The 17,841-nt window shown below is 35.3% G+C and overlaps 1 protein-coding gene across 1 annotated transcript in view; it reads right to left on the bottom strand.

Annotated features, from left to right (window-relative positions):
* DGKB (diacylglycerol kinase, beta 90kDa) overlaps window positions 1-17,841 on the bottom strand; it is a gene marked incomplete at both ends in the record, with an annotated part of 92,675 nt that overhangs the window by 43,095 nt on the left and 31,739 nt on the right. Inside the window, 6 exons of the mRNA XM_010087468.1 lie at window positions 266-382; window positions 463-551; window positions 3,252-3,369; window positions 12,754-12,873; window positions 13,402-13,476; window positions 14,854-14,903. Of these exons, the coding sequence (XP_010085770.1) occupies window positions 266-382; window positions 463-551; window positions 3,252-3,369; window positions 12,754-12,873; window positions 13,402-13,476; window positions 14,854-14,903 (569 nt within the window). The remainder of the gene's footprint in view (window positions 1-265; window positions 383-462; window positions 552-3,251; window positions 3,370-12,753; window positions 12,874-13,401; window positions 13,477-14,853; window positions 14,904-17,841) is intronic.

The following is a 17,841-nucleotide window of genomic DNA, read 5'->3' on the forward strand; positions in this document are numbered from 1 at the left end:
ACGTAGATTGGGAATTCTGCTCTTTGTAATGACATATATTATTTCCATTTGTATATTGTGTTGAAACAGAGTATACCTTTAAGCATATTCGCTTGCAACAATTAAGGACTCCTATTAATATTCTATATATGCCATTTCTTAAACACACACTATCCATTCCTAATGACAAAACTGAATGAGACCTTTGAAATATGAGGCTATAAAAAAAGATATGTATATTTTTGTCTCTCTAACCTGTGCTACGGTTTTACTACCGTATACTCACTGTGATCTGACACCAAACACAGTGAAGTCCAGTCAAGCCTTGGTAACATTTTATAGTTTTGTGACACTTATCACATTTTGTTGGACAATTTCCTTCTACCCAGAAATGATGCATTACCTGCAAAAGAAAAGTGTGGATATACATAGAGTTACTCAATTAACAGGTACGTAGTAAAGTTAATGAGACCTCAAACTTACATCAGTATTCTTTTTGGACTTCACATATGTTTTGATACAAGATGCAGGAGCTCTTGAGACACAGCGCTCATGGACTGTATACTTGCAAACTGAAAAAAGAAACACATTAATAGATGTTGAGACAATGGTGTTTCTGAGTACATATTTTATGACACAAATACATTACCAGCGTGCCATCTCTATATAATCAATCCAATCAGTCAATGAAAACTCAAACTAGACTGCTTTTTCCATTAAATACAAAAGGCGAATTAGAACAGGAAATATTATGCAAGTGAGAAACCCAAGAATGTACTATCATTGCATAACAGGAAATGCTTAATTAAATCAGAGCTCACTAAATTTTTTCACAATAATTCCCAAATGACAAAAATATTAAAGACAAATTGATGACTGCCAAATGGTTTGGTGTCATTTGCTAGTAGAAGGAAATCTATCTTTTACAAACTATAGGCATGAGAGCAGCTGGCAAGCACAAAAATAAAAGCCAATGAATTTATGTTGTTCCTTCTATTGATTTAAAAATCTTAAATGGCTGATAAGTCCATTTTCAGATAGCAATTGTTTTCATGCATTCCATGTAATCACCCCAACTTTAACTCTTACTTTCCCAAACACTGACTCCTAAGAAGCTTTTTTTTTCTTACCCCTCCACACCAGTTTTAGGTAACTACTATTGTTGACCAGGTCTGTAAAGACCACACTAGCTGCATTTGGAAAACAGACAAATGTCAGGGTACAAGGCAAAGCTCTCCTGTCTTCAACCATACAGCTGTGCCTAGATGAGGAAAAAATGCTACAGCTAATACCTGCATTCAATAGAGTCAGCTATTAAAAACTGAGAATGAATTTCTCTCTGCATGGTATATGTCTCATGCTTTTGACCTCGAGAGCAATTAAGCACAAAGTACTTCTAAACACCTTGCTTGCACCTATTACACAAACCCAGTGGGAGGCGCAACCATTAATCAGACAAACTGCAGGGAGTAACATTGTTGATTGGACTATGGAGGGATGGTGAGGCCCCCTGCAGTTTCCTTTTTTGTTTTTTTCCTCCCACACAATCTAAAATGCAAATAATGAAATCTATAGCAATGCTTTGAAAATATATTAAAGAAGCTTAGCGAGATGAGGAAATAGTGTAAGAGTTTTTAAGCAGACTGATGCCGCTTGCTGCGTGAAGTAACTGAAAGGAGCATATGGATGTTCTTCAGATACTCTGGGACTATTGTTCTCACCAAATAAATGCCAAGCACCATAACAAATACACTTCAAAGAGGTACATTGTAGTAGAGAAAATTGCAGCTCTTGTAAGGCTGGTCTTTGTGGGGCAGTTTACTTTATATAATTAGTCTACATATTTCTGATAACTACTGAAGATGATCTACATTATTTGCTCAATAGAATTTTCTCTTTCAAACAAATATGGTCTTACATTTCTTTACAGTCTGACATAAAATAATATTAAAGAATGTAAAATTTCCAGTTCTAATAGTTCAGCATTATATATATATTCCACTTAACTGTCATCAGCATTTATTAATCTGAAGTTATGCAATTTCTATTTGTTTGAATTTTAATATCTCTCTCATTACATAGTATTATGAATCAAATTTTAAGTGTGAAATCCCATAAATGGAGGATTTACATCTACCTTATGTTTTAAAGAGATCTGTGGCCCACAGAGGAGAGAAATAGCTGATTCCAAAATCTTAATTTATTCAGACTAATCTCAAATTAAATAAATAGAACCGTACAGGCAGAAAGGTTCAGAGCATCTATGATGGGCTATCTTTCATACAAAAATGGAGAAAGTAAGTTACACTAAGCAACTGATTAATTTATCAAAAAGAACAATGAAAGTTGACTTGGTACCATCATGAGAAGAATACAATGGGTACTAAAGGTCTCATTAATCTAATGGAACAGGGAATAACATGAACCTATCACTGGAATAGTCTACCAGACATGTTCAAATCAGAAAAGCAGAAAAGAGGTCTTTGTTAAAAAAAAGATGATTAATCATTGGAACACACCACAAAAGAAAGATATGGATCATCCATCTCTTGAAACATTCAAACAGAGACTAGTATCTTTCAGCAAGATTTGATTTCTCAAGATACAGGTTATAAGATGGTTTAACACAGATTATTAGGAAGCACACAGATATAACTCAAGAAATAGAACTGTAGTAACTGCGTCTAATAGTTTAATGAACGTCAAATTAGATGTAGTAGTTTTTCTTTGTTCCTTGACCTTAAAAATCTATAATCAGTTAATACGTGAAAGGATGGCAAGACTGAGCTTTATGATTACAAACCAAGTAAACATACAAAACTTTAGAAGTGTTACAGAAACTTGATTTCTGGGAGACTGGGATTTTGACCTTCATAATCAACAAAAGAAGAATTCTGTGCAAAATTTGAATAAACAACAAAAATATACAGCTGAAACGTAAGTGTGATAATTGCTGAGAGGAGAGAGGACAATAAGAAGGGGAGGAGAGGAGGACAGGAGGAGAGGAGGAGAGGCATACTCCAAAGGGAGCTAACACTGAGAGCTATTATAATACAGAAAAGTCCCTTAAACAACAGCTTTGAAAGCCCAATATCCTGAAAGATTAAAAATGGAACCTTGAGTGCTCAAGCGTAGCAGACAAAGGGTGAGGCACCATTGTGCTGGCAATGGTTTTGCACTGGGAAGCCACTAGTTCTTTGTTACGCAGTGAGTGGAACACTTCTAGGAATAGAGGCATGTATGCAAATGGCCATTGAAACGCTTATACTCACAGGAACAGCAGAGGCCTTGCTTGCCTACTCCGATTAGCATGTTCAAACAAAGATTACAGTAAGCAGGCTTGTTAAAGTGTTTCAGTCTCCATACATGCTGCCCATCATCTTTCACATTCTGCACAGGACATAAAAGAAACATTTCATTTAATAAAATAAACAATGAAATATATAAGTGCCAATAAAAATTTGAGATCAACTCAAGAATGTAAAAGACAATCTGTTACTTCTTTAATACTCTGCACCAGATCACAGTATAATCATTCTAAATACACAGGCAATGATATAATAAAAAATTCTTCAGGAGCTCATGAACATCCATATGTCTCAAGAATGACTCAGAAAAAACACCAGGCTGTTGTCACTACTGCAACACAATGCTAGCAATAAGTCTAGGCTGATATTAAATCATAACTAATACTAAAATGAACTAAAATTTGTTCTAGACTGTTTCTAAAGTTAAAGGTGCTGCAGGTTAGAAGGTAAACCTCTTCAAAATGAACAACAGAAATGTTTTGTTTTTTTTTTTAAATGCAGACATATTCTTAATGACCCTTAGAATTAGGAACACGTATCAACATACATGAAGTGGGAAATCTACACACCACAGTAATACCAATTACCAGCTTTAACTTATGTTAATCTACTGCCAATAGTCTATCAAAAAGCAAGTTTTTAAGGGAGAGATTTACATCCTGGACCTCTTATCTAAAAATTGAATTCCTTACAAATAAGCCCACATTTTTCAGTTAGCTGCAGCACTATACTCAGAACTTGCACGAATAGACTGACCAACTGATCAGCACATACAATTTGGGGGCCCACTGTAACTCATATGTAAAACTATAATCATTTACATTTATGAAAGTAAGCTTTCAGTTGCACAATTCTCCTCTTCCTTCTTAATGGTTCTGAGACCTCACTATTATTAGAAGGTTTGTAAAATGATGTGCATTTGGTACAGATGCTAAATTAATTCTGTAAATTCCAGTTTCTTGGCAAGTGTGGCCATCAGACTTTCTTTTTGCAGTCATTAGAGGTTTTGAATTTAAAAAATTAGATTAACCTAATGTAATATCACTTGATTTTTTTTTTTTTTTAACAATAATAACATCCAATGGAACAAAGGCAGTTAATGTCCATCAGCTGGAAATGGGTCGCAGTAGTTTGATTCTTCATTTTGTATTACTGAAACACTGTGGTCTTCTTGGTCATTTCATTACCAAAAAGAAATTGCCACATAGCTAAAGGAAGCCACATCAATCTCTGGTTCTCAGAAGCCACATCAACAGGCGGTTCTCATCCAGTTTCTGATTTCTCACATTGAACTACAAAAATATTTATCATCATGTATATACAATATTCCTGACTAGATCTTCAATAATATAATGGCTTTCACTGATAAGTACAGTCAAAGTAAGTCAGTGGACACAAATTTCAACAAAAAGTCAGTTTTGTCCTGTATTAGCATATACTGCATGAGCTATGTCCTTAAAAATCATTATTGCTCTAAGTCAGCCATTAATGATAGGTCAAAGATTATTAAGACTTTATTCTTGTGGGGAAAAAAAAAATTCTGAAGGAAAATTAGCATTGCAAGAAATTAAGAATGTTTGGGTTCAAAGCCAAGTCCTAGATAGAACACAACTTCAAATAATTCCTACAAATTACCTAGAAACAAAAGGAACTGAAATTAGCTGGAATATTTTTTCTCTATTGAGATATCAGGATCAGAGCCTAAGTGGAATTCCCCCGATACTATCAGCAGGAGTTCAAATGCCACCTCTGACAGCTGGGCAATGTCAGTGTCCGCTTTCTGCAGAAGAGCAGAGCAGATGCCTCATGTGGGATTCTCAGGCTGGCAAAAGAGTGTGGAAGTTTTCCAGTTTCCCTTGAAGAAGTGGAAACAGATTCTGCAGCTGTGGAGTGCTAGAAGCCTGTCAAGCTCCATCACGACTGGCAGCTGAGGAGGATGTATTTCATTAAATGGAGCTCTGTAACTTCTATTTTTCTTTCCATTTTACTAGAACATTCCAGGTATTTTCAAAGTATTGTTAAACTACTATGCAGTATGTGAATTTCAAGACTTCTGAAAATAGTTATTCACTAGACAATAAAGACCATTTAAATCCTTCTGAGAAAAAACAGTAAACAACATACACTTGCATTTTAACATTACTCAGGTCATCAAGAGAATGAGAAAAAACAGCAAACAACATACACTTACATTTTAACATTACTCAGGTCATCAAGAGATACAGTCATAAACCACAAACACTTAAAATACAAGCAAGACCTTTCCACAGCAAAATATTTGCTATTTCTGAAAATTAACAAAAACGCATAATTATGCATAAGCTTGCTCCTCTTCCACATTAGTTTTATGTTACTTTTTCATTTTAATTTTATTTTTAAAGAATGTCCATTTAATGTGAATATGTCATTTCTCATTTGAACAGAACATGTGAACTGACTTAGCTAGCATTTTCCTTATCAAAAAAACAAACAAGTCTTGATGTGGGTGTTCTGCCAATTAAAACACTTAACTGTTACAGGCTGCAACTGATGCAAATCCATTACATAAACACAATGCACTTTTGGAAAATAGCAAATTACATTTTTGCTCTTGTGCACTGCCAAAAAAAAGCAATAAAGTGCTGTGTATGATTATGCATGCACATAACTTTTTAAAACACTGTCAAGAAAAAAAAAAAAACATAATGTGTAACACAGCCACCTCAATGCAAGTCTTTAAGTATGAATAAAATCCACAATTCTGACACATCAGTGCATTTACTGACATTCACTCATTTTGCTTCCGTATCCGGAGAAAGAGTTTAAAAACAAATAGTCATTAAGAAGATCTCAAAGTCAGGCAGGTACAGTAAAAATCTCTTCCTCACTTCATTATACATTACTGAAAATGAAGCCTCCATATGCCATATTCAGACTTTAGCACATAATGACAACAGTGACATTTATTTTGTTAACAACGGTTCTCTTAACTTATGGTCCTGACCCTTCTACCACGGATTTGATTGCCAAAAGGACCTGACCTTAAAAAGCAAGTCAACCATGAAAGATCCAGCCTTAGAATTAGAGGAAAATTTTATGCAGCCACAGAATTTAGGTACACATCCCTAATCTGGGTTAATATTAATTTACTTCAGTTTTTTAGATATTTTTAAATAAAGGTAGCTGAAGAGATCTTAAGGTTTCAAGCAAAAAATTCCAGAATCTGAGACTTAAAAAAGGTAATTAAATCACTGATAAATTTTCATCCTAGCAAGTATCCCATCTTAAAATAGCTACAGTGTCTGAAATATCAGCATGCTCAGTCTTTTCTATGAAAAGAGTCAGTAACAAACAACCAAAGGAGAAGAATGTTACTGAGTCGGCTAAGTTGTTTGGTTTTTTTTGCTGCCTACTGTTATTTTGTTTTCATTCATTTAAAAAATATTTACATGAAGACATTTTTATGACTGATCTCTGGGTATTGTTCAGTTAGCAGGAAGGTGAGAAGAGTGTCCATTAAACCACACAGCACCTCCTTTTAATAAAAGCACAGTGAAGTTCTATATTCCTTTGCTGGCGCTCAGCAAAGAATTCAGGTTTTGTTTTGTTCAATTGGGTTTAGGGAGAGAGGATTCTAAGTCTGTTTTGGTTCATCTGGAGAGGGAGTAGCCTCCTTCAAGAGACAAGCTATTCTAACTTACACCATATTTTGTGTGTCTCTGTGTGTGTGCTGAAGAAAGGAAAAAGAAAAAAAAAAGAAGAAAAAACATCACTTTCCCAGCCTTCATCCGTGCACTCACCAGTGTACTATCCTGATCATCCAGAGATGCTTAAGCATTAATATGCACATGAGAAAATGACAACATAGAAAACAGAGCACAGGAGGGGAAATTAATTTGTTTAAACAAGCTTTACAATTAGCCACCCTACCATGTTTCCCTGATCCTAAATAGTCACCTGTCATCTGCAGAGTCTGAAATGTTGCAGAAATTGCATTTTAAATAACTGTAAATCTGTATACCCGCACAAAATACCCTTTATTTTACACTTTATACACAGAACAGATTAGAGTTACTTCTGACTTTTCTTGAGCTTTTACCAACCTACATGCTAAAGGAAAGGCATTTGCAAACTTCCTGCAAAGAAGTGGGAGCTAGCATAGCATAAAAGCAGACAGCACGGTCAAAAAGAGAGATGTGCACTTTTTTAGCAGCTCCTGCTACGAAGTCTCACAAAACATTAAGGTTACCCCCTCTGCTGGCAATGCCGTGAAATGATACTGGTAAAATAGCTCCAGTTATCACTTGGGGTGAATCTGCTTCCCAGATGCTAAAGGCTTGGCACAAAGAGGGCAAGCTACAGCTTCTTCTAGGAGGGGCTTGGTTTTGCCCTCTGTACATAAGGAAATAGCACACGGCTCACTCACACTTCAGCCTTTTAAAAAACTCACCTTCAAGACTTCAGACAGGACTTATACAAATATCACTAGGGAAAATGAAAGGCCAGATCACCCTCATTTCTTGCTGAATTAAAGAAATACAACTCTACCAAACTGCCTAGGTACTGAACAGTCATTTCATACTTCAGCCTGAGAGGGACTCCTCATAGTGCAACAAATCCCACACCAGACTTGCAAATGCTTGCAAGTCCCCAGTTTGGTTCCACTTTCACATACTCAGAGCTCGAAAAGTAAGCAAACAATAATGCAATATATAATGTAAAGAAGCAGTATTTCCCAAGTGTGTATTCACACTCGAGTATCCCATCCTATATTTAATTAAAAAAAAAAAGTTAAACTATCTTTTAACTTCTTAGAGTGTAATAGCATATTTTTTTCCTGCTTAAGGACCCCAAATAAAATTGTAAGAATATTTCCTTCTGATTTAATTGAAGCATAGTCACACTTCAACAGAAATGTGTTTGTCTCATTGAGACTTACCTTGACTTAAAAGGTGAAATGGGTTGAAAATTACAATTGGTGACTTAAAATAAAGGCATATGGCATGGTTTCAGATTATTTATGACTTTACCAAGCACTTAACTATTGTTCAATTTCTCTCTCGCCTTTAGGCAGCTTTTGAGCAACTGCACAGTGCAACTGTGACATCTAGTGGCTAGTGAAAAAGGAATGAAATACTTTCCCCTCCTAAAACATGGGATTTTTTTAGTAACATGAGCACTTGTCAACTTGTAGTTTATGCTTACTTTTTGTACAATCACTGACAGAGATGGTAGTAATGATCCTCTATAAGAAAAGCGAGATCAAAATATCTGGCATGGAATTACTTTAGAAGAGAAATCAAGTGCTTTTATTAGAATAGGGTGGAATAATACTGTGCAAGTGAAGAACTCCAAGCGAAGAACAGAGTACAATGCTCACTGCCGACAAAAACCCTTAGGAGCAAACCATTATTAAGTAACTTTTTGTGCCCAGATTCCAAAGGACATTTTAAGCAATGCTACGAGAGTCAATGGGGTAACTCTCAAATTTCACTGCAAATTCTGAGGTACTTTAACACAGAATGAAATTAAAAGGTTAGAAACTTTAAAAGTTTCTACCATGGAGTAGTAGAATAAAAAGCCTAGTGGTCACTACTATGCAATAGGCCACCTCCCAAAAGTGTAATTATCAACCAGAAGGAGTAACGCAGGGACATCTCTGTCTAGTCTGTGTTTGCATGGGAGGCAAACAGACTATTGCCTTAAGAAGCAAAAATAAATTTGGAAAGTTGATGAGGACTGTGAAAATTTCAGACTGAAGTGTGACACTCAGCAAAAATACTCTACCTTGTACAGTTTTTATTAAAAATTGCACCACATAAATAGCATCTTCCTCTACAGTTACCCTATTTTTTTTTTTTCCTTAATGAAATTCTCACTTTTCATCAGAGAATTTCTTGGAACAGCTTCAATGAAACTGGCACAACTAAATACTTCAGAGTAACAACTACAGGTCTTAAATACAAAAGTGTCAGTAGCTGTGGTACAGAACACATTCAGTCCCTGATAAGTAGAAAAAGTGTATACATGTATTATCCATTTGGACATAGATGCCTACAGTTCCAAGGTCTTTTCGCACAAAACAGATTTCCAAACAGTATGTTTATCGCAGTACCCCTACAGAATAAAAACCTGTTAAGTTCTTATTTAAATTCCTTATCTTGTACTGAAATTGTTTAGCACACCAAATGCCTTGAAAAGCAACAAAATAAGAATATCTTGTTTCTATTCAGGAACATTCCCAGAGATAAAACTCTCCCTATTTCTAAGTTCTACCTTCACAGAAACTCTAAACACAAGTTCCAGGAGGAAACAGAAAGCATATAAACCCAATAAGATAAAATAAAACTGGATATTTGGGTTGATTTCCTAGAGAAATGAGAGTTATTTATGTTCTTTGTCCCTTTATCTCCATGACTTTAAACTGCTCCAGCAACTTTTAAATAATTCAGCAATCTCAACGAAATTTGAAAGGGCACTAGAAGTTTCATGAAAGTCTAGAAAAACCGGGGGGGGGGGGGGGGGGGGGGAGGGGGGGGGGAGGACAGAAAAGAAAAAAGCAAACCTTGTTTAGGTAAAGGATAATCAGGCAGATTTCTTTTTTTTTTTTTTTTTTTTTTTTCAATTTGGCAACAGCTGTCTGGCTAATATTTGTAGTAACAACCACCTATTACTGTCTCTTTCAGAAGGGGATTACTGATGAAATCAGAGGGCAAAGGCCACAAACCTGTGAGAGATCACTCTATCTCAACCCTATTGTTTATAAACACATAAACATTATTCATTTTTGTATAATATAGTTCCATACTTTACTTAAATGCTTCTTTGATTATTTTTTTTTATTATTGTAACTAAAGCATCTAATATACTATAGAATAAAAACTGACTGAAAGGCTTTAAATGTAATATAATTCTTTTACATGATACCTGATCTTTTTATATAGCTCTTACAGGAAACTAAAGATTTAAGTACAAACAATGTAGTTAAATTCTGAAGGTACTATGGCAAATCTTCAGCTGAAATAAATTGTGGTAGCTTCACTGGTACAAGCACAACAAATTACACCAGCTGAGAATCTCATATTGTTTGTGCAATTTCTGTGTAGGAGTTAAGAATATCACAGTAAGTTAACAATGGGCTGACCATATCAGCTAACCCAAAACAAAACGAGACTTCACTGATACCAGGTATTTTTAAAAGAAACTACAACACATAAAAAGAAATAACAGCATTCCACTAAAAGGAATGATGCACTAGAATTAAGAGCTCAGCGAATACATTAGATGTTGTAAAAACAGCAAAAACATGTTATCAGTTTACACAAAATAATGATGGACAGGTATTAAAGAGTTTTAACTATATTGATTTAACTTTTCAGTGTCCCAGAATGGACAAACAGAAGTGACACCTTTTTGCTTGTTTGATGGAAAATTTAAAAATCTGGCTTTTTTCAACTTGTTATGTGAAAAGTTTAAGAAATCAAGAGCACTTTTAAACATGAAAAGAAAAATGGGAGCCCTTTATGAGGATGGCATAATTTGCTAGTAAATCATTAGCAAATGACTAGCAATTCAGCCTGTACAGTTCTGTAGGTAATAGACTTCATTCACAGTAAAGTAAAATATTAAAAAAGCATTAAAAGTCATCCCATCCATTCTATTCCAACTTGCAACTAATAAAACTATGCTTATTGATCAAGAATGTATTTTGCATACTATTATCATTTTTTTTTCACAACAGTATATTTATGTCTCTTCAACTCATAAAGTACTGAGAACACTCTTGATGACAGAAACACTGACCTATTCTCATAGTGGGCTACAGAATTTTTATCACTGTTGAAGTATTTTTATTATTTCTGTAGTAAAACTACACACAGTAAGATAAATTATCTAACAAATAGTAAAAATACTCAAAAGGAACAAATGTCTGACAACATACATTTACATAGCTTCTTTCTAATTACATAGCTTTTGCTTTAATATGAAATTAAATCTCTATAGAAGGACCTGCATTAATTTATAATGGATTTTAAGGAGTTTTAAATTTAGAAAGAATGAAGTGTAGACACTGAAAAATACTCCCAGAAAAACTACACTATGTGTCACACAATAAAAATCTGTAACGAAAATGTCTACCAGTTATCTGCTACACTGATTCCTTGAGAGCATTTGCTGCCCTTTGTTTGGACTAATTCTGTGGAAATAACAATACAGCCCGACAAAGACTGGTTGGTTGATGACAGGGAAGTAATTTAACATTTTTGTTACTCAGTCACACATATAGAATGAGGAAATTAGTACCTACAGTGATCCAAATGTACTGAAAGTTACCCTACATTCAGATACTCAGCTGGTAATTTGATTAATAAGATTTTGCAAGAATTTTAGATCTTCTGATAAATACATTGTTTTGTTGCATATTTCCCTATAGGAAGTCTCAGTCTGACTATTTTTTGTGAAAACAAAATACTATAGAGCAACTACAATAGTCTAGGTTTAGTTCAGGCCATAGCAGTATATGGGGAAAGTAAATATTATTTATCATTTCACCTCAGTATCTGAAAAAGACTTCAGAAAAAAAATTAAATTAAAATCTTTTCTATCAAATAACAGAATATCCTGTAAAACATATGTTAAGATACATGTGCTCAAAATTAGCTCAAATACAGGACAGCAGGTGGCACTGGCAACATGCCAGTGTTAAAACAGCTGTGTTGAACTGGTATCAAATTGATCATATTACATCTGTCTTATCTTTAATGTGAAGTTGTAAATGTACAGAGCATAAGCTCTTCTTCCATAACTCTATCCTTTGGTATAAGCGTTCTTTTTGATATCGTTAGTATAGTTTATTAAGGTAGTTACAGAGAAAGAACTATCTTCACAGGCATGTATCATGACAGGACAAGAGCCAACCAGCAATAACTGCTGCAGAAGAAATTGCATCTGCACTAAGAGCTCTTTATTAACACTCTGAGAGGTTGCCCACAGAACTGGTAGGATCCATCTCACTGGAATAATTCAGAACTGGGTTTGACAGGGCCCTGAATAACTCAGTCTGCAGCCCTGCCTTTAATAAAATGCTGGACTAGATAATCTCCAGAAGCTCCTTCCAACCTCGATTGTTCTGTGACTCGGTATGGTTAGGCCACACAACACAGCACCATGCTGAGAAGCCTAGACCTGTAACACACACGGGGGCAGTAAAACATTCTTCACAGATACTACTGCAGCTGGAAATTAACAGTATGCTGTAAACAGGAAAATTAATCAGGTTTTTACGGCTTCCAGCTCCAGAGCTTGGTCAGTTGGTGTTGCTTCAGACATGTTAACGTACCTCTGACTTTGAAGACACGCTTCTGTTCTTTGCATGTCATTCATCCATAGTAAAGAAAAAAGCTATTCTTTATACAGGACACAAACTAACTTGAGGGCCACAGATGACATGCAAGCAGAAACACGACACTCTTATGTTAATACTTACATTCTCTAACCCAAGTAGGACCAAGAGTGGGATTGTTGTCATTCCTCCTTGGATCCACTCTTCTAGAGAAACAGTGCCATCATGATCGTAGTCAATTTCTTCCATCATTTCATGAAGGATCTACACAGTTTAATGAAAAATCTCGTTAATTCCATATTCAACATAGCAAGAAGACACGCGCAGATCTCCAATTCCCTCATTCACTTGCAAAGAGTAAGGAAAATATTATTTGTATGTCACCTGTACTCAAATGAGTACTGACATCAGAAAATAAAGCATCATATTCCTATTTACATTCTATTATCACCTAAAGTTCCCAAAACAAATTATGTCCTCTTGTGTACTTACTATGTGCAATACAAATAATAGTTACTTTTAAGAATTTTTCAGAGACAAACCAGTTGTGTTATCAATGTTAATTGCTACATGCACTGAAGAAAAGCCTTAAACTGCAGCAATGTTTCACAAATCAGATTTAATCAGAAGAAGATTTGTAAAAGTGCAAATTGACAGTTTCATAGTGAAGCACAGACTATTATTATTTCTATCTTAAAAATACATAGAATCACATGTTGACATGAAGTATCACAAAATGACTAAATGTAATCTCTAGCAACATTAAAAACTGGTGATAAAATGGATGCTTACTGGGCTCAGTTCAGTAACATCCCATTCGAGGTATTCTGCAACATGCATCATTTGAGCAATTATATTTTCCAGCTCCTACAGATGAAAGAAAAAAAATTACAATACTTAATGCAATATTATAAAGACAAATTCTACTGCAAGCAACTTATAATTAAAATTTTTTGCATTCAGTGACACTGTTTCATCAATGTTCCTAATGAAATGCCCTTTACACTAGAAGTTAACCCCTCTTAGGTAAATTCACTTCACTAGCAAACATCAGGCATGGACCACAAAGCGTGTAGGGGGGTGAAATGCAGACCCAAAATGGAAGAACAGCCTCCAGGTTCACCAGTGTAATAGATCCTTCCTAGTTGTTCATTTGACCATTAGTTTAATGATCTAAATTCCCCCCTGTGATATAATGATGTATGGTCCTTTAAATTCCAGCACTCTAACAAACTATTTTTTGACAGCAATTGTATAATTCACAACTTCTTAATGGAAATAAGACAAAGTAGACAGTATAACTAATACAGAGGTATTTTCTTACCATTACAGTGTTGTCAATTCCCTTGATCACGTATCACTAGTGCTTTTCCATATTCATGTATACAGTTCAGTTTGTAAACATGCTCAAAGGCTTATATAGAACTATTCTGAATTCTCATGTGTATTTTTCATGCACTAGTTATGTAATTAATATTTTGTATTGCCTAAAAATATGATAGAGTATTTATACCTCTATGTACCTTAGCTTCCCTATTCCTCTATCTTATGGGAATCACCTCCTCTTCTTTACCAATCCACTCTATACTGTCCTACTACAGGAAGATACAAAAGAAGAAAGGGGAAAAAAAGAAAAAAGAAAGCTGCCAATAAAATACTTCTTTATATTAGCTAACATCTACAAGAAAAAAACTTACATTTTTTTTAAATGATTGCTGTATCTCTGATTTTCCTTCAAGCATTTGTTTGGGCTACTCCTCAAAACTTTGCCTTTAATATTTAATATTGTTCCTCCATTCTTAATAACAACATGGAAGTTCTGACATCTCTCCAGACATAGCACTGTGTGACTCTCACATTTTCCCCTTTTAATTAAATCTTTACAAATGGTACTTTCATACACATCCCCCAGTAGCATACTAGAATTTTAGGAATCACATTGATACATCCCCTATAGTAATATGATTAAAAATCAGAAGACTATAGAATAGGACTCCATGATAGCAGTGTCAGCATTTGAAAATTTATACAGCTGCAGAAGGAGCAGCTTAATTGAAATGCAAATTCAAGAGTTACTTCCAAAATGAGTTACTTCCAAAATGAGTGACTTTTTATCGACTATAGTTTATACTGCTTCTATTAACTCAGGAGAAATACAAACTTAATTTGAATTAATATCATTTTGTATAGGTATGCCATTTTGATATACCCTTACAATGCATTAAAATACATTAATAACATTACCGAACTATCCAGGTATCCATTCCCATCTGTATCATACAAGCGAAACATAACTAAAAAGGAAACAAAGAAGGAAACTCAGAAAACATAGTAACAACATTATTTAATTAAAAAACCAACCCAAAACCAAAACACAAAACAAACAAACCTGAATTTCAAAGAAAGGACAACCACTAACATTTTCTTTTAATGATCACACTAACTGCAGACACACTTTGTTATTATGTGGGAGGTTCACTCAGCACCCACCCTACCACAGTGCCCTCCAATGAAAAGACAAGCAGGACAGTGCAACTGCACCTTTCCACATAATCACTCCAGCAGTTAACCTGGTCTGTGAACTTAATTCTGTTCCTCCTAGAGGCAACCCATATTCATGGCGACATCACCAAAAGGCCCTTCTCTGTCATCTCACCAAACATAGGATAACACACAATTGGTCAGGCAAATGTTGATAAACCTGCTTAAGTTACTATGTTATTCTACTCCCTAGGTCGCAGCTATCATTATTCAATAGTGATATTGCTTTAGAAATCCTTTCTGATGACCTAAATGAAATAGAGGATTATTAAAAGTATCTAATCAACCAAATCCAACAATAAACATTCATCACTGACTGCCAGCATGACTCCTCCCAGGACCAGACTTGCTGCATCATACTGAAAATGTACTCCCAACATTTTGGGGAGCTACCAGACAAGAATATCTGCCCCAGAAAGAATATACACTGTCAGGTTTGTGTCATTACTTGATTCCAGTCACAAGAGTGAGTATGTCCACCATTAAGATATTTCAAAGCAGCTTACTCAGTTGATTATATACTGTATCAGATTTCAGAGCAGAAAAAAGCCTCAACTTTGGTAGGAATACTGTTAAAAGGCTAAAGATGAAAACCAGAAGCTGACTAATGCCTCACTCTTTGTGGAGTATCCCAAACTTTCTGGAACAGTTTGTCAGAGCTCTGACATCTAAACACTACGCCCTTCAAAAGTGCTCATTTTCCCCCCCTAGATCTATTTTCTAAGGTACAAGAAGAGAGCCCATGTGCAGGTGGTTCCAGGACACTGTAATGCCTTGACTGACAGCAAAAACCAAGCAATCTGCTTACAAACTGTCTTATCAGATGTCTTTGAAAAAATAATATATGACCTATTCAACAGCGAAAAATCTTACCACATTGGATCCACAAGAAATGCTGTTACAGTCCAATAAACTCTGCAAGCAGAGCTTATCACAGTTTTCAGGAAATAATATAATGAGAAGTGAGAGGAAATTCTCAGCAATTAGAAAGTTCAGAAATAATTTGACTATTTTTGACTTACAGTAAAACATATTTAACTGTTACAAGGATTGGTTTCCTTCCCTTATATCCCCCATCTTATTTCCAAGTTGATCACCTAACTGTGGGGAAAAAAGGTAAGTACTACACATCTCCTCCACTTCAGCAATTTTTGCCACTACATTGCACTGCTCTTAGAGCAGTAATATGAGACCGAAGATATTTACTGTAGCACATTGCTTCAAGCTACAAAAGGCCACTATTCATTAGTTATAGGCTAAACTTATAAAAATATCTTTCTTTGCCTATGAATTATGGCAGAAATGTTTCAGTGTAAGACAAGAGCTAACACTAAAAGCCACCAGAGACTGGTACTGTCTCTGCTAGTATACTTTCTAACAAAGATGCTCAGAGCACGACAGCTAATATTATCTGGCAAAGGTACCATTTCCATAGGGATTAATCACTCAGTAACAAAGTTCAAATCATTTGGTTATCCTTCCTCCTCTGTAATTGCAATACACTGGCCAAAAGAATGTTCTACAGTTACAGGAAAGCAAGTTTTAGCATCTCCCTGATCTTTACCCACTCCACAGTAGTGCTTACAATTTTTTTTTCCTTTAACATGAATCAGCAGCTCTAATCAGTCATTTAAAAACATACATTAGCATAATTATTTGCTACAAAGGTGAAACAGTTATAAAGTCTCTGCAATTATGTATGTATTGAGTGGTCAATCTGTGCTCTTGGCTAGACTCTGAAAAACTATGCTACCAGTGTGGCATGCAATCTCTTTTTCCTTTCATACCCTAATAAACATTCATGTTCTTGCTGATTTATAGGCTCTAGGAGGAAAAACAAGAACAAAACGATAAAAACAACTGAACACAAAATCTGATGCAAACTCCAGAGTGCAAGTCAACCTTTTATATTTCTTTTCCCATTCCCTTACCTGATAGCACTGACTGGCCACTCGATTTCTATTACTAGATTGCATAACTTTTGTAAATAAAGAAAAATATATTAAAATAAAATTACCAAGATTAGATCAGTTGCTGCACTGCTATACTTTCATCTGCAACCTCTAGACTTCCAATCTTGCATATAAGAAAAGGTAGCAGCCCAGAAATTGCAAAAGTTCAAAATTATGTCCTTTTGAGAAGAAATTGGTGAATTCATTCTCAAAAACCCATGCACAAACAAGTGCTGATTGCACTTTCTATTTTCACCAATGCATGTACTTTGATAACTGTAAGGCTTGTCACTCTGCACAGAAGCGTGAATGTCCAAGAACTACATAGCATAGGAATAAGACAGACTATAACCAATCATACTACTGCAAAAATACAGAACAGTGTCGCATTCTTGACGCTTCTGTTGGTATGGAAAGAACAGAAACAGAACAAACTGGAAACAGTCTTGATAAGAGAAGCTGGAAAAAAACCTCCACAACTCATAATTCTTGGAATGTCTGTTCATAATACTGGAGAGTAGTTCGAGCACTTGTCAGTATATTATGTTTTTAAAGCTATAGTACCTGTGGAGGTCATATAGAATCATAGAATGGTTTGGGTTGGAAAGGACCTCAAAGATCATCGAGTTTCAACCCCCCTGCTGTGGGAAGGGTTGCCAATCACTAGAGCAGGCTGCCCAGGGCCCCATTCAGCCTGGCCTTGAATGCCTCCAGGGATGGGGCATCCACAACTTCTCTG

The sequence above is a fragment of the Pterocles gutturalis genome, unplaced genomic scaffold (genome assembly GCF_000699245.1).
Source record: "Pterocles gutturalis isolate BGI_N339 unplaced genomic scaffold, ASM69924v1 scaffold11821, whole genome shotgun sequence".
NCBI classification, from domain to species: domain Eukaryota; kingdom Metazoa; phylum Chordata; class Aves; order Pterocliformes; family Pteroclidae; genus Pterocles; species Pterocles gutturalis.